A 20207-nucleotide genomic window follows, 5' to 3' on the forward strand; every position below is an offset into this window, starting at 1 on the left:
AATAAATAAATAAATAAAGTCTATTAAAAATTAAATTTAAAAAAAAGTAAGCTGATTTCTCATCAGAAACCACAGTGAACAGAAGGCAGGGGGCGGATGTCATATTCAAAGTGCTGAAAGAAAAAGACTAGCAATAAAAAAAAGTCTACATCTAGAAAAAACTGTCCTCCAAAAATGAAGGACAGGAGTGATGTGAGTGAAATTGGCAGAGTAAGTAGCTCCAAGGGTCTGTTTGTCCACAAAAACACCTAAATAAGGGACAGAAACTGTCAGAACTCTGGAAAATAGCCAAAGGTTTGCAGCAACTGAGTGAACACTGAATCAAGAAAGAGGCAACTTAAAAAATGTGGGAAAACTTTGCATTTTTACTCGCCTTTGGCCCACACTCCTTCTCAGCATGGTGATGGCCAATAAGACATCAGCCTGTGTTTCCAGTGTGGGACTGTGGTCCCTGGTTCAGAAACAGCAGAGCAGACTTTATTCTTAAAGCACTGTGTTTGTTTTGATCTGTCTCCAGCATAGACAATATATCAGGCAACAAAAGAACTCTCAATAAATTTTAAAAAATTGAAGTCATACAAAATATCTTTACTGACAACTGTGGAATGAAACTAAACATCAGTAACAGGAGGAAAACTGGAGAATTTTCAAATATATGGAAATTAAACAACACATTCTTAAATAACCAAAGGTCAGAGAAGAAATCACAAAGGAGATTAGAAATTCTTTGAAGCAAATGAACATGAAAACACAATATAATAAAACTTACAAATTGCAGCAGAAGCAGTGCTCAGAGGGAAATTTATACCTGTAAATGCCTGCATTAGGAAATAAGAAAGCTCTCAATTGATAACCTAACTTGACATCTTAAGGAACTGGAAATAGATGAGCAAACTAAACCCAAAACTAACAGAAGGAAGGAAATAAAAAAGATTAGAGTGAGAAACAAAATAGAGAAGGGAGAAATAATAGGGGAAAATCAATAAGATAAAAATTTAGTTCTTTGAAAAGATCAACAAAATTGGTAAGCCGTTTAGCTAGACAGACCAAGAAAAAGAAGACTCATATTGCTAATAAGAAATGAAAGTTGGGACATTACTATTGACCTTATAGAAATAAAAAATGTTACAGGAGAATACTATGAACAATTGTACACCAACAAATTAGATAACCTAGAAGAAATGGACAAATTCCTAGAAACATACCAACTACCAAGCTGACACAAGAATAAATAGAAAACAGACATATTGAAAACAGACCTATAATAAACAGATTGAATTGCTAATAAAAAACCTACCAACAAAGAAATACCCAGGACCAGATGGCTTCACTAGTTAATTTTACCCTTGCATTTTAAAAAGAATGAACATCAGTCCTTCTCAAACTCTTCCAAAAAATGAAAGAGGAGGAATACCTCTGAATTCATTCTGTGAGGTTGGCATTACACTGACACCAAAGCAAGACAAAGACATCACAAGAAAACTACAGACCAACATCTCTTATGAATATAGATGCAGTGATCCTCACGATACGAACAAACTGAATCCAGCAGCACACTTAAAAGAACTGTACACCATGACCAAGTGGGATTTATCCCAGGAATGCAAGGTGGTTCAACATATGAAAATCAATCAATGTAATACACCAAGAGAATGAAGGAAACAATTGACATGGTTATCTCAGTAGATGCTGAAGAAACATTTGACAAAATCCAACACCCTTTCCTGGTTAAAAAACAAAAAAACCTAAACTAGAAATGGAAGGGATGTCTTAATTTGATGATAGATAATTATGAAGAAATCTTCAGCTAACGTCATACTTGGTGGTGAAAGACTGAAAATCTTTCCCCTAAGATCAGAACAAGACAAATGCTTGCTTTCCTCATTATTCAACATTGTACTAGAAGCTCTGCTCAGAGCAATTAGGCAAGAAAAAAGAGCTAGAAAGTATCCAAATCAAAAAGGTAGAACTGAAATTATTTTTATTTGCAGATGACTTAATCATATATATATATATATACACATACATGTATATATATGTATAATCCTAAAGAATACACATACACAAACACAACTATTAGAACTATTAAATGATGAAAGATACATGATGAACAACAAAAATTGTATTTCTATACACTAACAATGAGCAATCTGAAAATGAAATTTACAAAATTTACAGTAACATCCAAAATAATAAAATACCTAGGAATAAATGTAGCCATGGAGATGAGAGATGTATATACTGAAAATTATAAAATGTTGCTGAAAGAAAAATATAGACTGAAATAGATAGACATCACATACTCATAGGTTAGAAAACTTGTTTAGGCTTGTTAAGAGGATCTTCCAAAATGATCTACAAATTCAATGCAGTCCCTATCAATATTTCAACAGCCTTTTAAAAAAAAAAGAAATTGAAGAGCAGATCTTCAAATTCTTATTAATGTGAATGACCAAGACAATGTTGAAAATGAAGGACAAAATTGGAGGACTTGCACTTTCTGACTTCTAAACTTACTACAAGTGAAAAAAAGGTGACAATATATGTATGTTCATATATAACTGAAAAATTGTGTTCTACACTGAAATTTGACACATTGTAAAATGACTATAACTCAATAAAAAATGTTTAAAAAAACTTACTACAAAGATAAAGTAATGAAAACTGTGGTACTGGCATTAAGGACAAACATAGACCTATGGAATAGAATTAAGATTCTAGAAATAAAGCCAAATATCTGTGGTCAGTTGATTTTTGACAAGGCTTCTAAGACCTTTCAAGTGGGAGAAAAATAGTCTTTTCATCAAGTAGTGCTGGGACAACTTGATATCCACATGCAAAATAGTAAAGGTGGACCCCTGCCTCACACCATATACAAACATTAACTCAAAATGAATCAACATCCAAGATATGAGCTAGAAGAAACTCTTAGAAGATGACACAGTGGGTATATCTTTTTGAACTTGGATTTGGCAGTTGATTCTTAGATATGACATCAAAAGTGCAGGAAACGAGAAAAAATAGATAAGTTGGACTTCAATTAAAAACATTTGTGAATCTAAGGATACTATCAATAGTGAAAAGGTAACACACAGAATAAGACAAAATATTTGCAAATCATATATCTGATAAGGGATTAATATCTAAAATATATAAAGAACTCCCACAACTCAACAACGACAACAACAATGACACTACCACCACTACCAACAAAAAGAATCCAAATCAAAAACAGGCAAAGGAATTGAATAAACATTTCTTCAAAGCAGATATACAAATGAACAGTACATGAAAAGATGTTCTATATCACTAGTCATTCCAATGGGAAATGTAAATCAAAACCACAATGAGATACAACTTCACATCCCTTAGGACAGCTGTTGTTTTTTTTTTTTTTAAACCTGTAAAATGGAAAATAACAGGTGTGGATGAGGATGTGAAGAAATTAGAATCCTTGTATGTTCCTGGTGGGAATATGAAATCATGCAGCCACTATAGAAAATAGTTTGGCAGTTCCTCAAAAAGTTAAGCATAGTTATTACTATATGATCCAGCAGTTCCAATACCAAGTGTGTACCCCAAAGAACTGAAAACAGTGACTCCAACAGATACTTGTACACCAGTGTTCATAGCAGCATTATTCTCCGTAGCCAGAGGCGGAAGCAACACATGGCTTTATCAGCCAGTGAATGGATGGAGAAGGTGTGGTATATTCTTAAAATGGAATGTTATTCAGCCCTAAAAGGGAATGAAATTGTGGTACATGCTACAATGTCGGTGAACCTTAAAAATATCGTGCTAAGTGAAATAAACCAGACACACAAAAAGGCAAATATTGTGTGGTTGCACTTATATGAAGTACCTAGAATAGGCAAATTCATACAGGCAGAAAGTAAAACAGAGTTACTAAGAGCTGACTAGAGAGAAGAATGGGAATTATGATTAGGTACAGAGTTTCTGTTTGGAATGGTGAAATAGTTCTTGAAGTGGAGAATGGTGATGATTACATAATAATATGAATGTACTTAATGTCGCTGAATTAATTGTATACCTAAAAATGGTTAAAATGATCAGTTTCATGGTATGCCTATCTTACCTCAATCAAAAAACAAAGATAATAAATACTCAGAATGAACCCCCTCCCCACTGAATTCTACACTTTAAAGTGATGAATTTTATGGTGCATGAATTATATCTCAGTTTAAAAAATTAATGAGCTGACCTGTTGGAAAAGAGGAACAGAATAAAATCAAAAAGGGGGAAAAAGGAAGGAAAAGTGGAAGGAAAAAGGAAGGAAAGGAGAAAAAAAGAAATAGTAAAGAGCAAAAATTAATGAAATAGAAAACAAAGATTCAATAGAAAGGATCAACAAAGCCAAAAATTAGATCTTAGAAAATAATTATAAAATAACTTTCTTGATAAGATAATTAAGATAAATAGAAACCCTGATTCATGTCAGGAATTAAAATGGGAAATTTCATAAATAGTAGATACCAGAAATCTAATAATTTTATTTTAGCTCATAAATTAGAAAACTTAGCTGAAATAAGGTATTTCTATAGGAAAAAAATGACAAAAGTGACTCTCAATAAAAAAGCAAAAACCTGGAAAAATACTTAAGTCTTCTTATATATCCTTTAACGGCTATAAAGCTTTGAATTAGTAGTAAAAATTTTCCATCCCCCGAAGCAAACAAACTAACCTGAACTAGATGGTTTTAAATTCATGGAAGATATATCATACCAATACATAAATACTTCTAGCAATTAGATAAATGAGCATATCTGCCCTGCCCACAGACAGTTCACTTTGTGAATCTAGTACTGTGACCCCTCTGTGATCAATGGTTCCAAATCTGCAAATTCAACCAATCAGGGGTTGAAAATATTTAAAGAAAAAGAAAATCCAGAAAGTCTCAAACAGCAAAATTTGAATTTGCTGCTTGCCTGGCAATGTCTACATAGGGTTTACATTGTATTTTGTACTATTTACATGTCATTTACATTATATTAGTATTAGATTACTATAAGTAATCTAGAGATGATTTAAAGTCTGCAAGAAGGTTGTGCATAGGTTATATGCAAATACTATGCTGTTTTATATAGGGGACTTGAGCATCCTTGGATTTTGGTATCCTTTGTGGGTCCCAGAACTAATTCCCTGGGGATACTGAGGGACAACTGTATAACCTTTATGCCTAAACTAGACAAGGACAGTATGAAAAAGGAAATTACACCCAATCATGAACTTGGACACAAAAATCACAAACAGAATATGAGGAAATTGAATTTTTTAAAAAATATATGAAAAAGATAATTTAGCATTGCCAAGTTGGGTTTTTCTAGGAAAGCAAGTATTAGAAAAATCTACATATTAAACATCTTAAAATATTAAAGGAGAAAAAACCCTGATAAGATTATTTCAAGAGATACAGAAAAAAAGTTTATGAATATCTTTCATGATAAAAGTTTAGCAAACTAGTAATAGAATTTTTTTTAACCAATAAAGGATACCTTATGAAAAACCTGTATCAGAATTCACATACAGTAGTGAAACTTTAACAGTATTCCCTTTAGAAGTGTAGTCCAGTTATTATTATTATTATTATTATTATTATTATTATTATTATTATTATCATCATCATCATTAAATATATTTTTATTGAAGTATAGTCAGTTTACAGTGTGTCAATTTCTGGTGTACAGCACAGTGCTTCAGTCACATAGGAACATACATACATTCGTTCTCATATTCTTCTTCACCATAGGTTACTGCAAGATATTGAATATGGTTCCCTGTGCTATGCAGCATGAACTTGTTGTTTATTGGATTTTGTGAGAATCCTCCTGTATTTCAAAATGAGAGTCACTCTGCCAGAGTTCAGTAGGTGTTCTGTGTGATTCAGTGGGTTTGTAGATACAGTTCTTGGTATATTTGTGGGAGAGGGTGAGCTGTGAGTCTTTACTCTGCCATCTTGGCTCTGCCCCCACCCTCACTGTTATTATTGACAAGATTTGTATTAGAGTCTTAGCCAACGTATAACAGAAGAAAAAGAAATAAAAAGCATTAAGTATTAGAAGGTTTAAAAACACTGTCATTTTATTTACAAGGAATGTGATTTCTGCATATAAATCCCAAAAGAATCTGAAAAAAATAATTAATAAAAGTTACTACTAATTAATATAGTTAGTAAACAAGTAATTAATAAAAATCAAGCAAATTTGGTGGATATATGATTAATAAATTAAAATATATTTAATATGTCAGCAACAAAAAAGTGGCACTTCTAATAAAATACAAAAAGTACTTAGAGACAAATCTAAAAAAAGATTTGTGTGATCTTTAAGGAGAAAATAATGTGTAAATGTCATTAAAGAAGACATAAAGAAATGGAATGATATATCCGATCATGGATAGAAAAGCTCAGGTTCTTTAAGGTACAGTTTCCCCCAATTAATTTATTAAACCAATGCAATTCTGGGGGTGGGTGTAGCCCAGTGGTAGAGCACATGCTTCGCATTCACGAGGTTCTGGGTTCAATTCCCAGTACCTCCATTTAAAAAAAACAAAAATAAACCCAATTGCTGCCTCCCCCAAAGAAACATAAGCTTTTTATTAAAAAAAAAAAAAAGCAAACTTACAGGGTTTTGCACAGCCAAGGAAACTATAAGCAAAACAAAATGACAACCTACAGAATGGGAGAAAATATTTGCAAATGATGCAACAGACAAAGGCTTAATTTCCAGAATATATAAACAGCTCATACAGCTTAATAACAACAACAACAAAAAAAACAACCCAATCCAAAAATGGGCAGAGGACCTAAACAAGCAATTCTCCAATGAAGACTTACAAGTGGCCAATAGGCACAGGAAAAAATGCTCAATATCACTAATTATCAGAGAAATGCAAATCAAAACTACAATGAGGTATCACCTCACACCAGTCAGAATGGCCATAATTCAAAAGTCCATGAACGGTAAACACTGGAGGGTGTGCCGAGAAAAGGGAACCCTCCTACAGTGTTGGTGGGAATGTAGTTTGGTGCAGCCATCATGGAAGACACTATGGAGAGTCCTCAAAAACTAAAATTATATTTACCATATGATCCAAGAGTCCCACTCCTGGGTATATATCCGGAGGGAACTCTAACTCAACTCATCTACAAAATAGAAACAGACTTGCAGACATAGTAAACAATCTTATGGTTACTGGGGAAAGGGGGTGGGAAGGGATAAATTTGGGAGCCTGAGATTTCCAAATGTTAGCCACTATATATAAAAATAGGTTTAGAAAGTTTCTGCTGTATAACACAGGAAACTACATTCAATATCTTATAGTAACCTTAAGGAAAATGAATATATGTATGTACATGCATGGCTGGGACATTGTGCTGGACACAAGAAATTGACACATTGTAATCGACTGTACTTCTTTAAAAAAAAACAGCAAAAAACAACAAAAGAACCAATGTAATTTCAATAAGAAGTCTAGCAGGATTTTTTTTATTTTAAATAATTAATTAACGGCTATAACAGCATCATGGAGATGCTTTTAAAATAAGGATTTGTACTGAAGTATTTTGGGTTGAAATTATATTTTCTACGATTTGCCTTAATATACTCCAAAAAAAGGAAAAAGAACGGGGGGAGAGTAAGTGAGAAAGAATAATAATCACAATTGTTTTTTTTGTTTAAAAAAATTTTTTTAAACAACTTTATTGTGATATAATGTCTATACAGTAAACTACACATATTTCAGGTGTACAATTTGATGAATTTTGATAGATGTAAACACCTATGAAACAACTATGAAATGTTAGTCAAGATACCTAACATTTCCATCACTCCCCCAAAGGTACAAATTTTGAACTCCCAATTTATCCCTTCCCATCCCCTTTACCCCAATAACCATAAGTTTGTTTTCTATGTCTGTGAGTGTTTTGGTTTTGTAAATAAGTTTATTTGTGTCTTTTTTTTCAGATTCCACATTTAAGTGGTATCATATGGCATTTTTCTTTCTCTTTGTGGATTACTTCACTTAGAATGACGATCTCCAGGTCCGTCCATGTTGCTGCAAATGGTATTATTTTATTTTATTTTTTTTTATGGCTGAGCAGTATTCCATTTTTTATATATACCACAACTTCTTTATGCAGTCATCTGTTGATGGACATTTAGGTTGTTTCCACGTCTTGGCTATTGTAAATAGTGCTGCTGTGAGCATTGAGGTGCATGTTGTTTTTTTGAATTATATTTTTCTCTGGATATATGCCCAGGGGTGGGATTGCTGGATCATATAGTAACTCTATTTATAGTTTTTTAAGGAACCTCCATACTGTCCTCCATAGTAGCTGTAACATTACATTCCCACCAACAGTGTACGAGGGTTTGGCAGGATTTTTTATGGGTCGCCAAAAGCTGATGTTAAAATTTAGATAAAGGAGTGAAAGACAAAGAAAAATTAAGGTGGTTTTGAAAGTTAAAGGGAGAGAAGGCTTGGCTTACCAGATAAAAAGACATTCTATAAGGCTCTAATAATTAAGACAGGGTGACAATGCATAGGTAGACAGAGACCAGTGGAAAAGTAGAGAGCGCTCAGAAACAGACCCGGCTAGTACGGAAACCTGGTGCCTGTAGGTGGCACTGAGGATGAGTGCTGGAAGGACAGATTCTTCATAAATAGTACATATGGAATAAAAACATGATTAGACCTCTACGTTCTTGTGTACACAGCTAGAGTAAAGACCTAACTTGAAAAGTGAAACTTTAAAATGTTTACAAGAAAATATAGAAGATTTATATGATCTCAGGAGGGAAAGTTTTCATAAGATATGAAATACACAAGCCATGAAGAAAAAGTTTGGTTAATTTAATTCCATTAGAACTTAAAAATTCTATTCATCAAAAGATCATTAAAAAGGTGAAAAGATAAGTCAGTATAGGAGAAGCTATTTGAAACACATATAACAGGTAAAGGATTAGAATTCAAAGTATGTGAAATACTGTCTTCCAGATCAATAAGAAAAAGACAAAACAATCCAGCAGAAATTTGGCAACAGATTAGAAACAGGCAATTTACACTTTAAATATATAAAAAGATGCCCAACTTCATTAACAATTAGAAAAATAACGATTAAAATGAAAAATAAGATACCATTTCATATTCATCAGACTGACAAAAATTAAGAAGTCCAACAGTAGGAAGTGTTTGTGAGAATGTAAAAAAACCCAGTAGGAACATAACTAATATACCAAAGTAAATTGGCACAATAGCTTCATAAAACAATTTGGCAACATCCAGTGAAGCTGAAGATGCTGATGTTCTACAGTTCTGTAATTCTGCTTCTAGGCATGGAACAGAGTGTACACGTGTGTACAGTAAAATGTGGGTTTGGGAGTTGGCTGGCAGTGTGGTAGGGGCAGGGAGGAGTTATTTCCACAGAGGTGTTATTTGCAGGTTTCAGAGAGAAATGAAGGAAGTTTACTACACCCAGCCATCTGCAGGGTCAGTGGGGCTGCAGTGTCTTTGCTGCTACACGGAAAAGGCAATGCAGCCATTATAGCCAAAGAGGCACACAGTGATTAGGCCCAGGACCTCTGCAAGGATTTTGGAGTGGTTTCCTCTCTCATCAAGGAGATGGTCAGGTAGAGGATGGCCGCTGTGAGGGTTTGGAAGAGATCACTCCAAGGCCAGTTGATAATCTGTGTCTTGGTGTGCAGGTAACACATGTAGATGATAAAGAAGATAGTGGCAAAGACCATCTCAGTTACTGACAGGAAGGAGTATCCTGATGACCAGGCAGATTGAAATAACCAGGCACAATATAGTCTTAGCAAATGGGAGAATTCCCTTTTGGGTGCTTGAAATGTTGGTGCAGGTGGCCCAGCAGCTGGGGACCTGAAAAGCAGTCAGGATCCCCTGTGGTGTTGGCTGCAATCCTTAGGGGGCATGGAGGGTTTTGTCACTGGCTAACAGGTTCGAGGACACTGCACACTCACCGTCTTGCTCCTAATCTGGGAAGAAGACTCAAATTTGCCTTTTAAATGGCCCTGCAGTCTGGCTCAAACTTTTTGTACTTTCATAGTGTTTGCAGTAGTAGAAAATTACAAACGGGAATACAATCATTGTCAGAGATTTTAACACCGCATTAACATCACTAAACAGATCTTCCAGACAGAAAATAAATAAGGCAACAGAGAAACTAAATGATACAATAGAAAAATTAGATTTGGTGGATATTTTCAGAGCATTACACCCCCCAAAAATAGGATATACATTCTTTTCAAGGTCACATGGAACATTTTGTAGGATTGATCATGTACTTGGGCACAAAAGAAGCCTCAACAATTTTAAGAAGATAGAAATTATCTCAAGCATCTTTACTGACCACAATGCCGTGAAACTAGAAATCAACTACAGAGAAACAAAGGATTAAAAAAAGGAAAGCATGGAGATTAAACAGCATACTATTAAAAAAAAAAAACAAACAAACCAGTGGGTCAATGATGAAATCAAAGTTGAAATGAAAAAATACCTTGAGACAAATGAAAATGAAAATACAACCACACAATTTATGGGACACAGCAAAGGCAGTGCTAAGAGGGAAGTTTATAGTGATACAGGCCTTCTTCAAAAAGGAAGAACAATCTCAAATAAACAATATAATCCACCAGCTAAAAGAATTAGAAAAAGAAGAGCAAAAACACCCAAAAGTCAGCAGAAGGAAGGAAATAATAAAGATCAGGGAAGAAATAAATAAAATAGAGATTGAAAAAAAAAGAAAAAATCAATCAAACCAAAAGCTGGTTTTTCGAAAGAGTAAATAAAATCGACAAACTTCTGGCTAAACTCACAAAGAAGAAAAAAGAGCACAAATAAGCAAAATAAGAAAGGAAAATGGAGAAATTACAACAAATAACATAGAAATACAGAATATCATATGAGAATATAATGAAAAACTATATGGAACCAAAATGGCTAACCTAGAGGAGATGGACAAGTTTCTGGAAACATACAGTCCACCAAGGCTGAATCAAGAAGAAACTGACCACTTGAACAAACCGATCACTAAAAATGAAATCGAAATAGCAATAACAAAAACCTCCCTATGAATAGAAGTCCAGGACTGGACGGCTTCACCGGGGAATTCTACCAAACATACAAAGAAGAACTCCTACCAGTCCTTCTCAAACTCTTCCAGAAGACTGAAAAAGAGGGAATACTCCCAAACTCATTCTATGAAGCCACCATCACCCTGAAACCAAAACCAGGCAAAGACACCACCAAAAAAGAGAATTACAGACCAATATCACTGATGGACATAATGCAAAAATCCTTACCAAAATACTAGCAAATAGAATCCAACAGCACATAAAAAAGATTATACATCATGATCAAGTGGGGTTCATCCCAGGGACACAAGGATGGTTCAACATACGCTAATCAATCAATGTAATACATCACATCAACAAGAGAAAGGACAAAAACCACATGATCATCTCAATAGATACAGAAAAGCTTTTGATAAAATTCAACACCCATTTATGATAAAAACTCTCACCAAAGTGTGTATAGAGGGAACATATCTCAACATAATAAAAGCTATATATGACAAGCCTACAGCCAGCATAGTACTCAACGGTGAAAAACTCAAAAGCTTCCCACTAAAATCTGCGACAAGACAAGGCTGCCCACTATCACCACTGCTATTCAGCATAGTCTTGGAAGTCCTAGCCACAGCAATCAGACAAGAGAGAGAAATAAAAAGGATCCAAATTGGAAAAGAAGAGGTAAAAGTGTCACTATATGCAGATGACATGATACTATATATAGAAAACCCTAAAAGGTCCACAGAAAAACTAATAGAACTAATCAAAGAATTCAGCAAGGTAGCAGGTTACAAGATTAACATTCAAAAATCAGTTGCATTTCTTTACACTAACGATGACTCAACAGAAAAAGAAAGTAAAGAAACAATCTCTTTTACAATAGCACCCAAAGTAATCAAATACCTAAGAATAAATCTAACCAAGGAGGTAAAAGAGTTATACACGGAAAATTATAAAACATTGATTAAAGAAATAAAAGAAGACTTAAAAAATGGAAAGATATCCTATGCTCCTGGATTGGAAGAATCAATATTGTTAAAATGGTCACACTGCCCAAGGCAATCTACAGATTTAATGCAATCCCTATCAAATTACCCAGGACATATTTCACAGAACTAGAACAATCGTAGTAAAATTTATATGGAACCACAAAAGACCTAGAATTGCCAAAGCATTACTGAAGAAAAAGAGGCTGGAGGAATAACTCTCCCAGACTTCAGACAATACTACAGAGCTACAGTAATCAAGACAGCATGCTATTGGTACAAAAACAGACATATGGACCAATGGAACAGAATAGAGCGCTCAGAAATGAACCCACAAACTTTTGGTCAACTGATCTTCGACAAAGGAGGCAACAATATACAATGGAATAAAAACAGTCTCTTCAGCAAATGGTGTTGGGAAAACTGGACAGCAGCATGTAAATCAATGAACCTAGAACACTCCCTTACACCATACACAAAAATAAACCCAAAATGGATCAAAGACTTAAACATAAGACAAGATACAATAAACCTCCTAGAAGAAAATATAGGCAAAACATTATCTGACATACATCTCAAAAATACTCTCCCAAGCAATAGAAATAAAAGCAAGAATAAACAAATGGGACCTAATTAAATTTACAAGCTTCTGCACAGCAAAGGAAACCATAAATAAAACAAAACGACAACCTACGGAATGGAAGAAAATTTTGGCAAATGAAACCGACAAAGGCTTGATCTCCAGAATATATAAGCAGCTCATACAACTTAATAAGAAAAAAACAAAACAACCCAATCCAGAAATGGGCAGAAGACCTAAACAAGCAATTCTCCAAGGAAGACATACAAATGATCAAAAAGCACATGAAAAAATGCTCAATATCACTAATTATCAGAGAAATGCAAATCAAAACTACAATGAGGTATCACCTCACACCAGTCAGAATGGCCGTCATTCAAAAATCCACAAATGACAAATGCTGCAGAGGCTGTGGAGAAAAGGGAACCCTCCTACACTGCTGGTGGGAATGCAGTTTGGTGCAGCCACTGTGGAAAACAGTATGGAGATTCCTCAAAAGACTAGGAACAGACTTACCATATGACCCAGGAATCCCGCTCCTGGGCATATATCCAGAAGGAACCCTACTTCAAAATGACACCTGCACCCCAATGTTCATAGCAGCACTATTTACAATAGCCAAGACATGGAAGCAGCCTAAATGTCCATCAACAGATGACTGGATAAAGAAGAAGTGGTATATTTATACAATGGAATACTATTCAGCCATAAAAACCGACAACATAATGCCATTTGCAGCAACACAATGTTCCTGGAGAATGTCATTCTAAGTAAGCCAGAAAGAGAAAGAAAAATACCATATGAGATCTCTCATATGTGGAATTGAAAAAAAAAAAAGGAACATAAATACAAAACAGAAACAGACTCACAGACATAGAATACAAACTTGTGGTTGCCAAGGAGGCGGGGGCTGGGAAGGGACAGACTGGGATTTCAAAATGTAGAATAGATAAACAAGATTATACTGTAGAGCACACGGAATTATATACAAGATCTTGTGGTAGCTCACAGCGAGAAAAAATGTGACAATGAATATATGTATGCTCATGTATAACTGAAAAATTGTGCTCTAAACTGGAATTTGACACAACATTTTAAAATCACTATAACTCAATATAAAAATGTTAAAAAAAAAAAAGCTAAAGCTCTTGCCCTTAAGAATCTCTAAGATTAGTTCAAGAGTCACCTACCAACACTATGCCAGGCATATAAAAAAATAAGGCAATATTTGGGTCTAACCTTGTGGAGTCTGTCATAAGAGTACCAGTGGAAGTCTCTGCATGTCTGGCTCTGCTCTGTAACATTAGGGGCTTCACATGTACATGTACCCATGTGGACCTAAAGGCCCAACTCCACCCAAGATGCATCTGTCCCTTTCCAAAGAGCTGCCCTTTATAAAAAAAAGAAAAGAAAAGAAAAGAAGATTATAAACATGCTAGATATCACTCTATCACTCAGCAGGTAACTGGATAAATAAATTATAGTATTTTCACAAACAGAATTGCAAAAAAGTGGTGAAACACTCAACTAGGTTTACATATATCAACATGGATGAATCTTACAATTTTAAATGAAAAAAATTGCCTTAAGAATACTTTATTATATGTGCAATTTATGTAGTGTATAAAAAATGCAAAACAATGTACTTTTAGGGATACGTATGTGGTAAAAGTATAAAATACATGAGCAAGACATACTCCAGATTTACAACAGGATTATTTTTGTGGGAAGGGAAGGGGATTTGATCAATGAGAGGCACTGCCTAGAATAGTAACATTTTATTTCCTAAGCTGGGTGGTAGTGTAGGGTTGTTCATTATATTATTCTTTATACCTTTTTGTGTATCTTAATGTTACATTGTAGTTAACAAACATAAAAGTATATGTAAATGGTTGCCATGTGGAGATCTCAAATACAAGTATATAGGACAAGTAACACTACCCTCATGCTATCCAAATGGATAGTTGTGGCTGGAGCTACAATTTCCAGTGACAGCATCTGACGTATATTTAAAAGGTGGTATATCTCAAAAGCATTTTTATTTCCCTGCAGAAACTCTCTCTAGCCCCACTTCAACCCACCCCAAACTCATCTCACTTAAAAGCATCCACGTTTACCCAATTGCTCTGTCTGAAACACCAGAGTCTTCCTTGCCTTCTCTCTTTGCTGTGTGTCCCCGAGTCCATCAGCAAGTCCTCTCATTGCTGCCTACACAGCCCATCCAGAATCTGTCCTCTTCTTTTCCTCTCTGCACTCTCACCCGATCCATTGCACTCCAGCCTCATCTCTTGTACGGATGACTGCTAGAAATCATTCTTCTACCATCTATGGCCTCCTCCCTAACCTGCCTCCCAGATGCTATTCCTGCCAGCTCCCCCATAGTCTCTTTTCCACCAAGATCTCTTAAAAATGTAAATCAGTTCACATCACCATTGTTTTAAGATTAAATGAGATAATTAGAGATTATCATACTAAGTGATGTAACCCAGAAAGAGAAAGACAAGTGGATGTATGTAAAGTGGATATCTCAGTAGTTCAACTATATTCCCCAAAGTCTGGATATTAGATTCTTGGGGTCTTCTCTTGGGAAACATATGCAGTTTGCCTGAGATGCGTAGGTAGTCATCCTGTCTGTCAGTGGTTCCCAAGCGCCCTGGTTCAAACCCTAGTGTTAGGGCCACAGGGTAGGGAAGACAGTAGAAGGGAATCAGACACAGTCTGTGTCCATGGACTGTGCTTGGTTTCTGTCTTATGTGGGTGACTTAGGGGTACACACACATACCTGACTGGGGGACCCAGGCAGGGAGAAGATAGGCAGCTTGGTCTGACTCTCCAAACTTTGCCACCCCACAGGCCTCAGAGTTCTTCTTTCTGGCGATATATATCTCCGAGTTCATCATCAAGCTCTACGCAGACCCCATCGGCTTCTGGGAGGATGGCTACAACCTGCTGGACGTGGTCATTTTCTTCATTGTCTTCATCCCCCACATTATCCCCAAGATCATGGGCATATACTACCCCTACATAAACATTGCTCAAGGCATTCAGTCCCTGCGCATTCTTAAGATTATCACCTACAGCCGCGGCATGAGGGTGAGTAACCGGGGATGCCGTGTTCTGGGAGTGCAGGACATAGGGCTGATCTGCTCAGCAGCCCCGATGATGTAATAATGCCACTACTCTCACCCAGCGATTGCATCCTCCTTGTAGCAGATTGATTTTTACCTATAATATCTCATTTAATCTTTTTTTAAAAATTAAATTAAAAATTTTTAATCGAAGTATAGTCAGTTTACAATGTGTCAATTTCTGGTGTACAGCATAATGTTTCAGTCATACATGTATGTACATATATTTGTTTTCATATTGTTTTTCATTATAGGTTAGTATAAGATATTGAATATAGTTCCCTGTTCTATACAGGAGAAACTTGTTGTTTATCTGTTTTATAATAGTAATTAGTATCTATAAATCTCAAGCTCCCAGTTTATCTCTTCCTACGTCCTTCCCCACTGGTAACTATAAGTTTGTTTTCTACGTCTGTGAGTCTGTTTTGATTTCACAAATAAATTCATTCATGTCATTTTTTAAGATTCTACATATAAGTGATAGCATATGGTATTTGTCTTTTTCTGGCTTACTTCACTTAGTATGATAATCTCTAATTACCTCATTTAATCTTAAAACAATGGTAGGAAAGGTATTAGCTCCATTTTACAGATGAAGAAGTTGAGGCACACGGTCACTCAGTAGTCAGATGCCAGAGCTGAGCTTTCAAAGATGCGTCTGACTCCAGAGGCCATCTGGTCTTTTCCTCTATCCCATACTATAGGGTTTGAACTACATGCCCAGGAGTCTCCAAATCTTTGGTGGTCCTGGCTACTCACTGCTTTCCCCCAAAACTAAGAGTCTCCTGCTTCTCTTGATGGGAACGGTCTCATTATTGTTCAGGCAGCCCTGGAAGTGCTGCTCCTCCCGAGAAGTCTGGGGGTGACCAGCCTTCACTTGACTCACAGGTTTCAGAACAAACCTCAGAGGTGACTCAAGCCTGCCCTTGGGCCTTTATCCTGACCACAGTGTGTTGGCCCTGGCTCTGCACTCAGCATCCATGCTTCTCCAGGAAGGGGCTGGTTTGGACCTATTTGATCAGTTAGGGTGTGTCAGCCTGTTCTGCTGAAGAGGTTGCCCCTAGCACAGCTGGGGGTCTGTCTATCTAGGGCCTAGGACTGACACTCAGGGACCTGGGTAGAGAAGAAAAGAGGGGGTGGTAAAGAGCGCCTCCAGCCACAGACCCCGTTAATTCATGTCTTGCTGTCATGTTGTCATACACCTGGTGTGCGTCTTCTCCCAAACAGCAGAGTCCTGTCCTCCTGCTCCTTCTCTTCACGGCGACGCACCATGTCTGTGCTCCCAGGCCCCACTTCCTTATCTGTCATTTATGCCCAGTCTTCCTCCCTCAGCTCCACAGTCACTAGCCTCTCTGAGGTTGCCAGCAACCTCCCGTTACCAGTTTCTCTTGGTTTTCCTCCAGCCCCTTGGGTGTGACTTCTCGGGTGTATGTTGTCTTTACCTGGCCCATGAGGGTGGTTTTCTCAGGACTCTGTCCTCAGTTCCCATCTCTTCTCCTTCCTTATGTTCTCTCTGGGTGACCTTTTCCACTTTTCAGGGCTCTTCACCTGCCCACACCTCTCTCTTTGAACTTTGGACCTCACTGCTTCCTGGATATTTCACGTGCTCCTTAGACTCAACACATTTCAACTGAAAGTCATCACTCTCCTCCCACCTCCACTCTCAAATCCCCAACCTGACTCCTCCTCCTGTATTCTGTCTTTTGGTAATGGGTGTCTCCCACCCCCATTCAACTGCCAAGTCATAAATTTGAGTGTCGGCTTTGACTCCTCTCTCTGTAGTCCTGTAGTGTGGCCTCCTAGATCGTTATTGGCTTGCCCATGTCTTTTCACCCTGACAGCCATCATCTTTTCTCCATCACCATCTGCCTTTCCATGGGTTCCTGCAGTGGCTTCCCACACTAAGGAGAGCCCTGGAGCAGAAATGCCCTAGCAGCTGGGAGAAGCACTGAAGTGTACCTCAAATCATGGCATCCTTCCTTTCACACCTGAGAGTGGCCCCCCTTGTTCATGGGCTAGAGATAGACCTGATAATGTGTCCTAGTGGGAAGGGGAGTGTCTGGGGGGCTGGGTATTAGAATCTGTGTCAGGGAGGGATGAGAGTAAGGCAGGTGGACAGGAAAGACAGGAGCTCCCTGAGGGGTAAGTGCTGGGAGATGGACACCTCAGAGTGAGGGAGTGATTAGACAGTGGGGAGTATAGCCTGGATTTCTGGGTGTTGGGCACCAAGGGAGCAGGGGCAAGGGTCACTGGAGATGAGGAAGTCAAGGGAACAAGAGGCCTGGGGGATGGTGGGTGTCCAGTGAGATGCTGAATGCCCCCAGGATGATGACAGGACGATGGGGTGAAGCCTGAAGCAGAGGAGTGGGAAGGTGGAAGGTTGGCCCTGCCCAGAGGCAGGGGCTTTGCCCTTGGAGGCCAGGGCTCCGAGGATGAGGTAGAGGGTGGCCTCCTGAATCAGGTCAGTTGGGGGACAGGCAGCCTCCTTCAAGAGAGCTTCTAAGAAGTGACGTCCTCAGGCAAGAGCAGATTTTCAGGGAAGGCCAGGAGAGAGATCACCGTAGAATGAGGGTGCCAGAGACCTGCAGGAGTCACGAGAGGATGGAGGTGATGGTGATGGGCTGAGGGATTGGAAGTCCAGGGCTGCTCAGGGAGGACACAGAAAATACCAGTGGCAGGAGGGGCTTCTGTCTTGGGGTTTGAGGGGAGGGCAGGGACCCAGAGTGTCCCCTTGTGAGGCTGAGGGCACTGACTACCTGCTGGGTGCATTGTGGTGTCGTGTCATGGCAGCCTGGTCAGGGGGGGAAGCCTGAGTCTTGGGGCCTGGCGAGGACAGCCCAGGGATGCAGTGCAGGGCACACAGCCCTCCTCACTGGCCAAGGCCTGTCCCACAGCTCCGCCTGGCTTGCTTGGTGTCCATAGGCCTCTGCGTAGCCTTTTGTCCTCGAAGATATGCACAGTGACCCATGGGCACGCAGACACAGCATGTGCATAGACATATGGTCCGTATTTGACCTCAGGGTCTTTCTGTCATTAAGCAGAGCCTTGTATCCAAAAGTTGTTCCCTGGGGACCACCAGACCCCCTGGTGGTGGCTCTTCTGTGGCTTTGGGGATGCCCTCTGTACCCTGGCCTGGCTAGCTGGCCAGGGGGAGCTGGAGGTGCCAAAGGTGGGACCTTGTACCTATGTGTTAATTTATATTCATTGATGTCTAAATGAGGCTCTCATGGAGCCTCAGCTCAGTGCCCAGAGAGGGCCCTCTGGCAAACTTTTGCTCCTTTTTTTCTGATTAATTAAATTGACATTTTGCCTTCTGACCCATGGCAATAAACTTGCACTGTGAGGAAATTGTTCCGTGTTGTTTTATACACAGAGAGGTTCTGTTAGCTGGGCAGCCAATGGCCACACTGTCCCTGTTCATCTCCATTTCAGCCTGAAGAACAACCTTCAGACACCTGGCTGTGGTGGGAGCCCAGGCCCCCCCCCCCCCGCCTCCCTCCTCCTCCTTGGGGCCCATCATCTGCCACGTGTCAGAGGGACGGGGTCTGGGCACCTACCCTCCCTGGAAGTCCTCTCCATACCTGGAATGCCCCAGGACCCAGAGGGCAGCTGCCGCTTGACTCAGCCCAGGGGAGCTGAACTGGGGACTAGGAATTGCTTCCCCAAAGAACTGGGAAATTCAGAATCAGGTACCTACCTGGGGCCAGGCTGTAGGCCTAGAAGGCTCCCGACTTCCTCAGGTTAGGAGCTACCAGCCTATGGGGATCTGCGCAACTGTCTCTGGGACTGGATTCCTGCACACCCTGGACTGCAGACCAGTGGGTCCTGCCTGGATGGTGCTGGAAGAACGAGGCCAAGGCCAGCTGGCAGGAGCCAGTCCCACATAGGCTTCCAGGGAGCGTGACATCTTCTCCGTGGCTGTTCTCAAGGTTGCTTGGCTTTGACCTCAGGCACCGCTGGGCCTGCAGACTAGCCTGGAAGCAGGGGACCCAGCCAGTCCTCTCCCCCATCCTTCTGTGGTGCCTTGGGTTCCTGCACGAGGCGCTGCCCCTCCCTGCCCGCACAGACCTCACCTGTAAACTGCGTCCCATTGCTGCGTTTCTCGTGAGTTCTTACCTCTTCAGTCTTAACAGTTCTTGGGAAAGAAGTTCTATCTCTCTTGCAGGGTTGGAGGCAATTTTTTTACCTCTTAATTCTTTTGGAATTAATTCTCAAACACTTATTTTCTTCCCCCAAGGAGAGGAAGGAGGCGTCGTGTGTGCGGTTGCCCCTGCAGGCGGCTGCCAAACCAGTTCATGTGCAGGGCAGCCCTAGTGCTTCTGGGTTATCTCTGTGCTTCCCAAATTACTCTCAAACTGTCAAAAATTCACTGTCCCATGTCCCAGCTCTATCAGTACCTCCT

The 20207-nt window shown here is 38.9% G+C and overlaps 1 protein-coding gene and 1 pseudogene across 1 annotated transcript in view; one reads left to right on the forward strand and one right to left on the reverse strand.

The window, feature by feature from the left end:
• CATSPER3 (cation channel sperm associated 3) overlaps positions 1 to 20207 on the forward strand; it is a 36524-nt gene that overhangs the window by 11948 nt on the left and 4369 nt on the right. Inside the window, exon 3 of the mRNA XM_032476786.1 lies at positions 15531 to 15770. Within this exon, the coding sequence (XP_032332677.1) occupies positions 15531 to 15770 (240 nt within the window). The remainder of the gene's footprint in view (positions 1 to 15530; positions 15771 to 20207) is intronic.
• On the reverse strand, positions 9441 to 14962 carry LOC116662831 (annotated as a pseudogene).

The sequence above is a fragment of the Camelus ferus genome, chromosome 3 (assembly GCF_009834535.1).
Source record: "Camelus ferus isolate YT-003-E chromosome 3, BCGSAC_Cfer_1.0, whole genome shotgun sequence".
In the NCBI taxonomy this organism is placed as follows: domain Eukaryota; kingdom Metazoa; phylum Chordata; class Mammalia; order Artiodactyla; family Camelidae; genus Camelus; species Camelus ferus.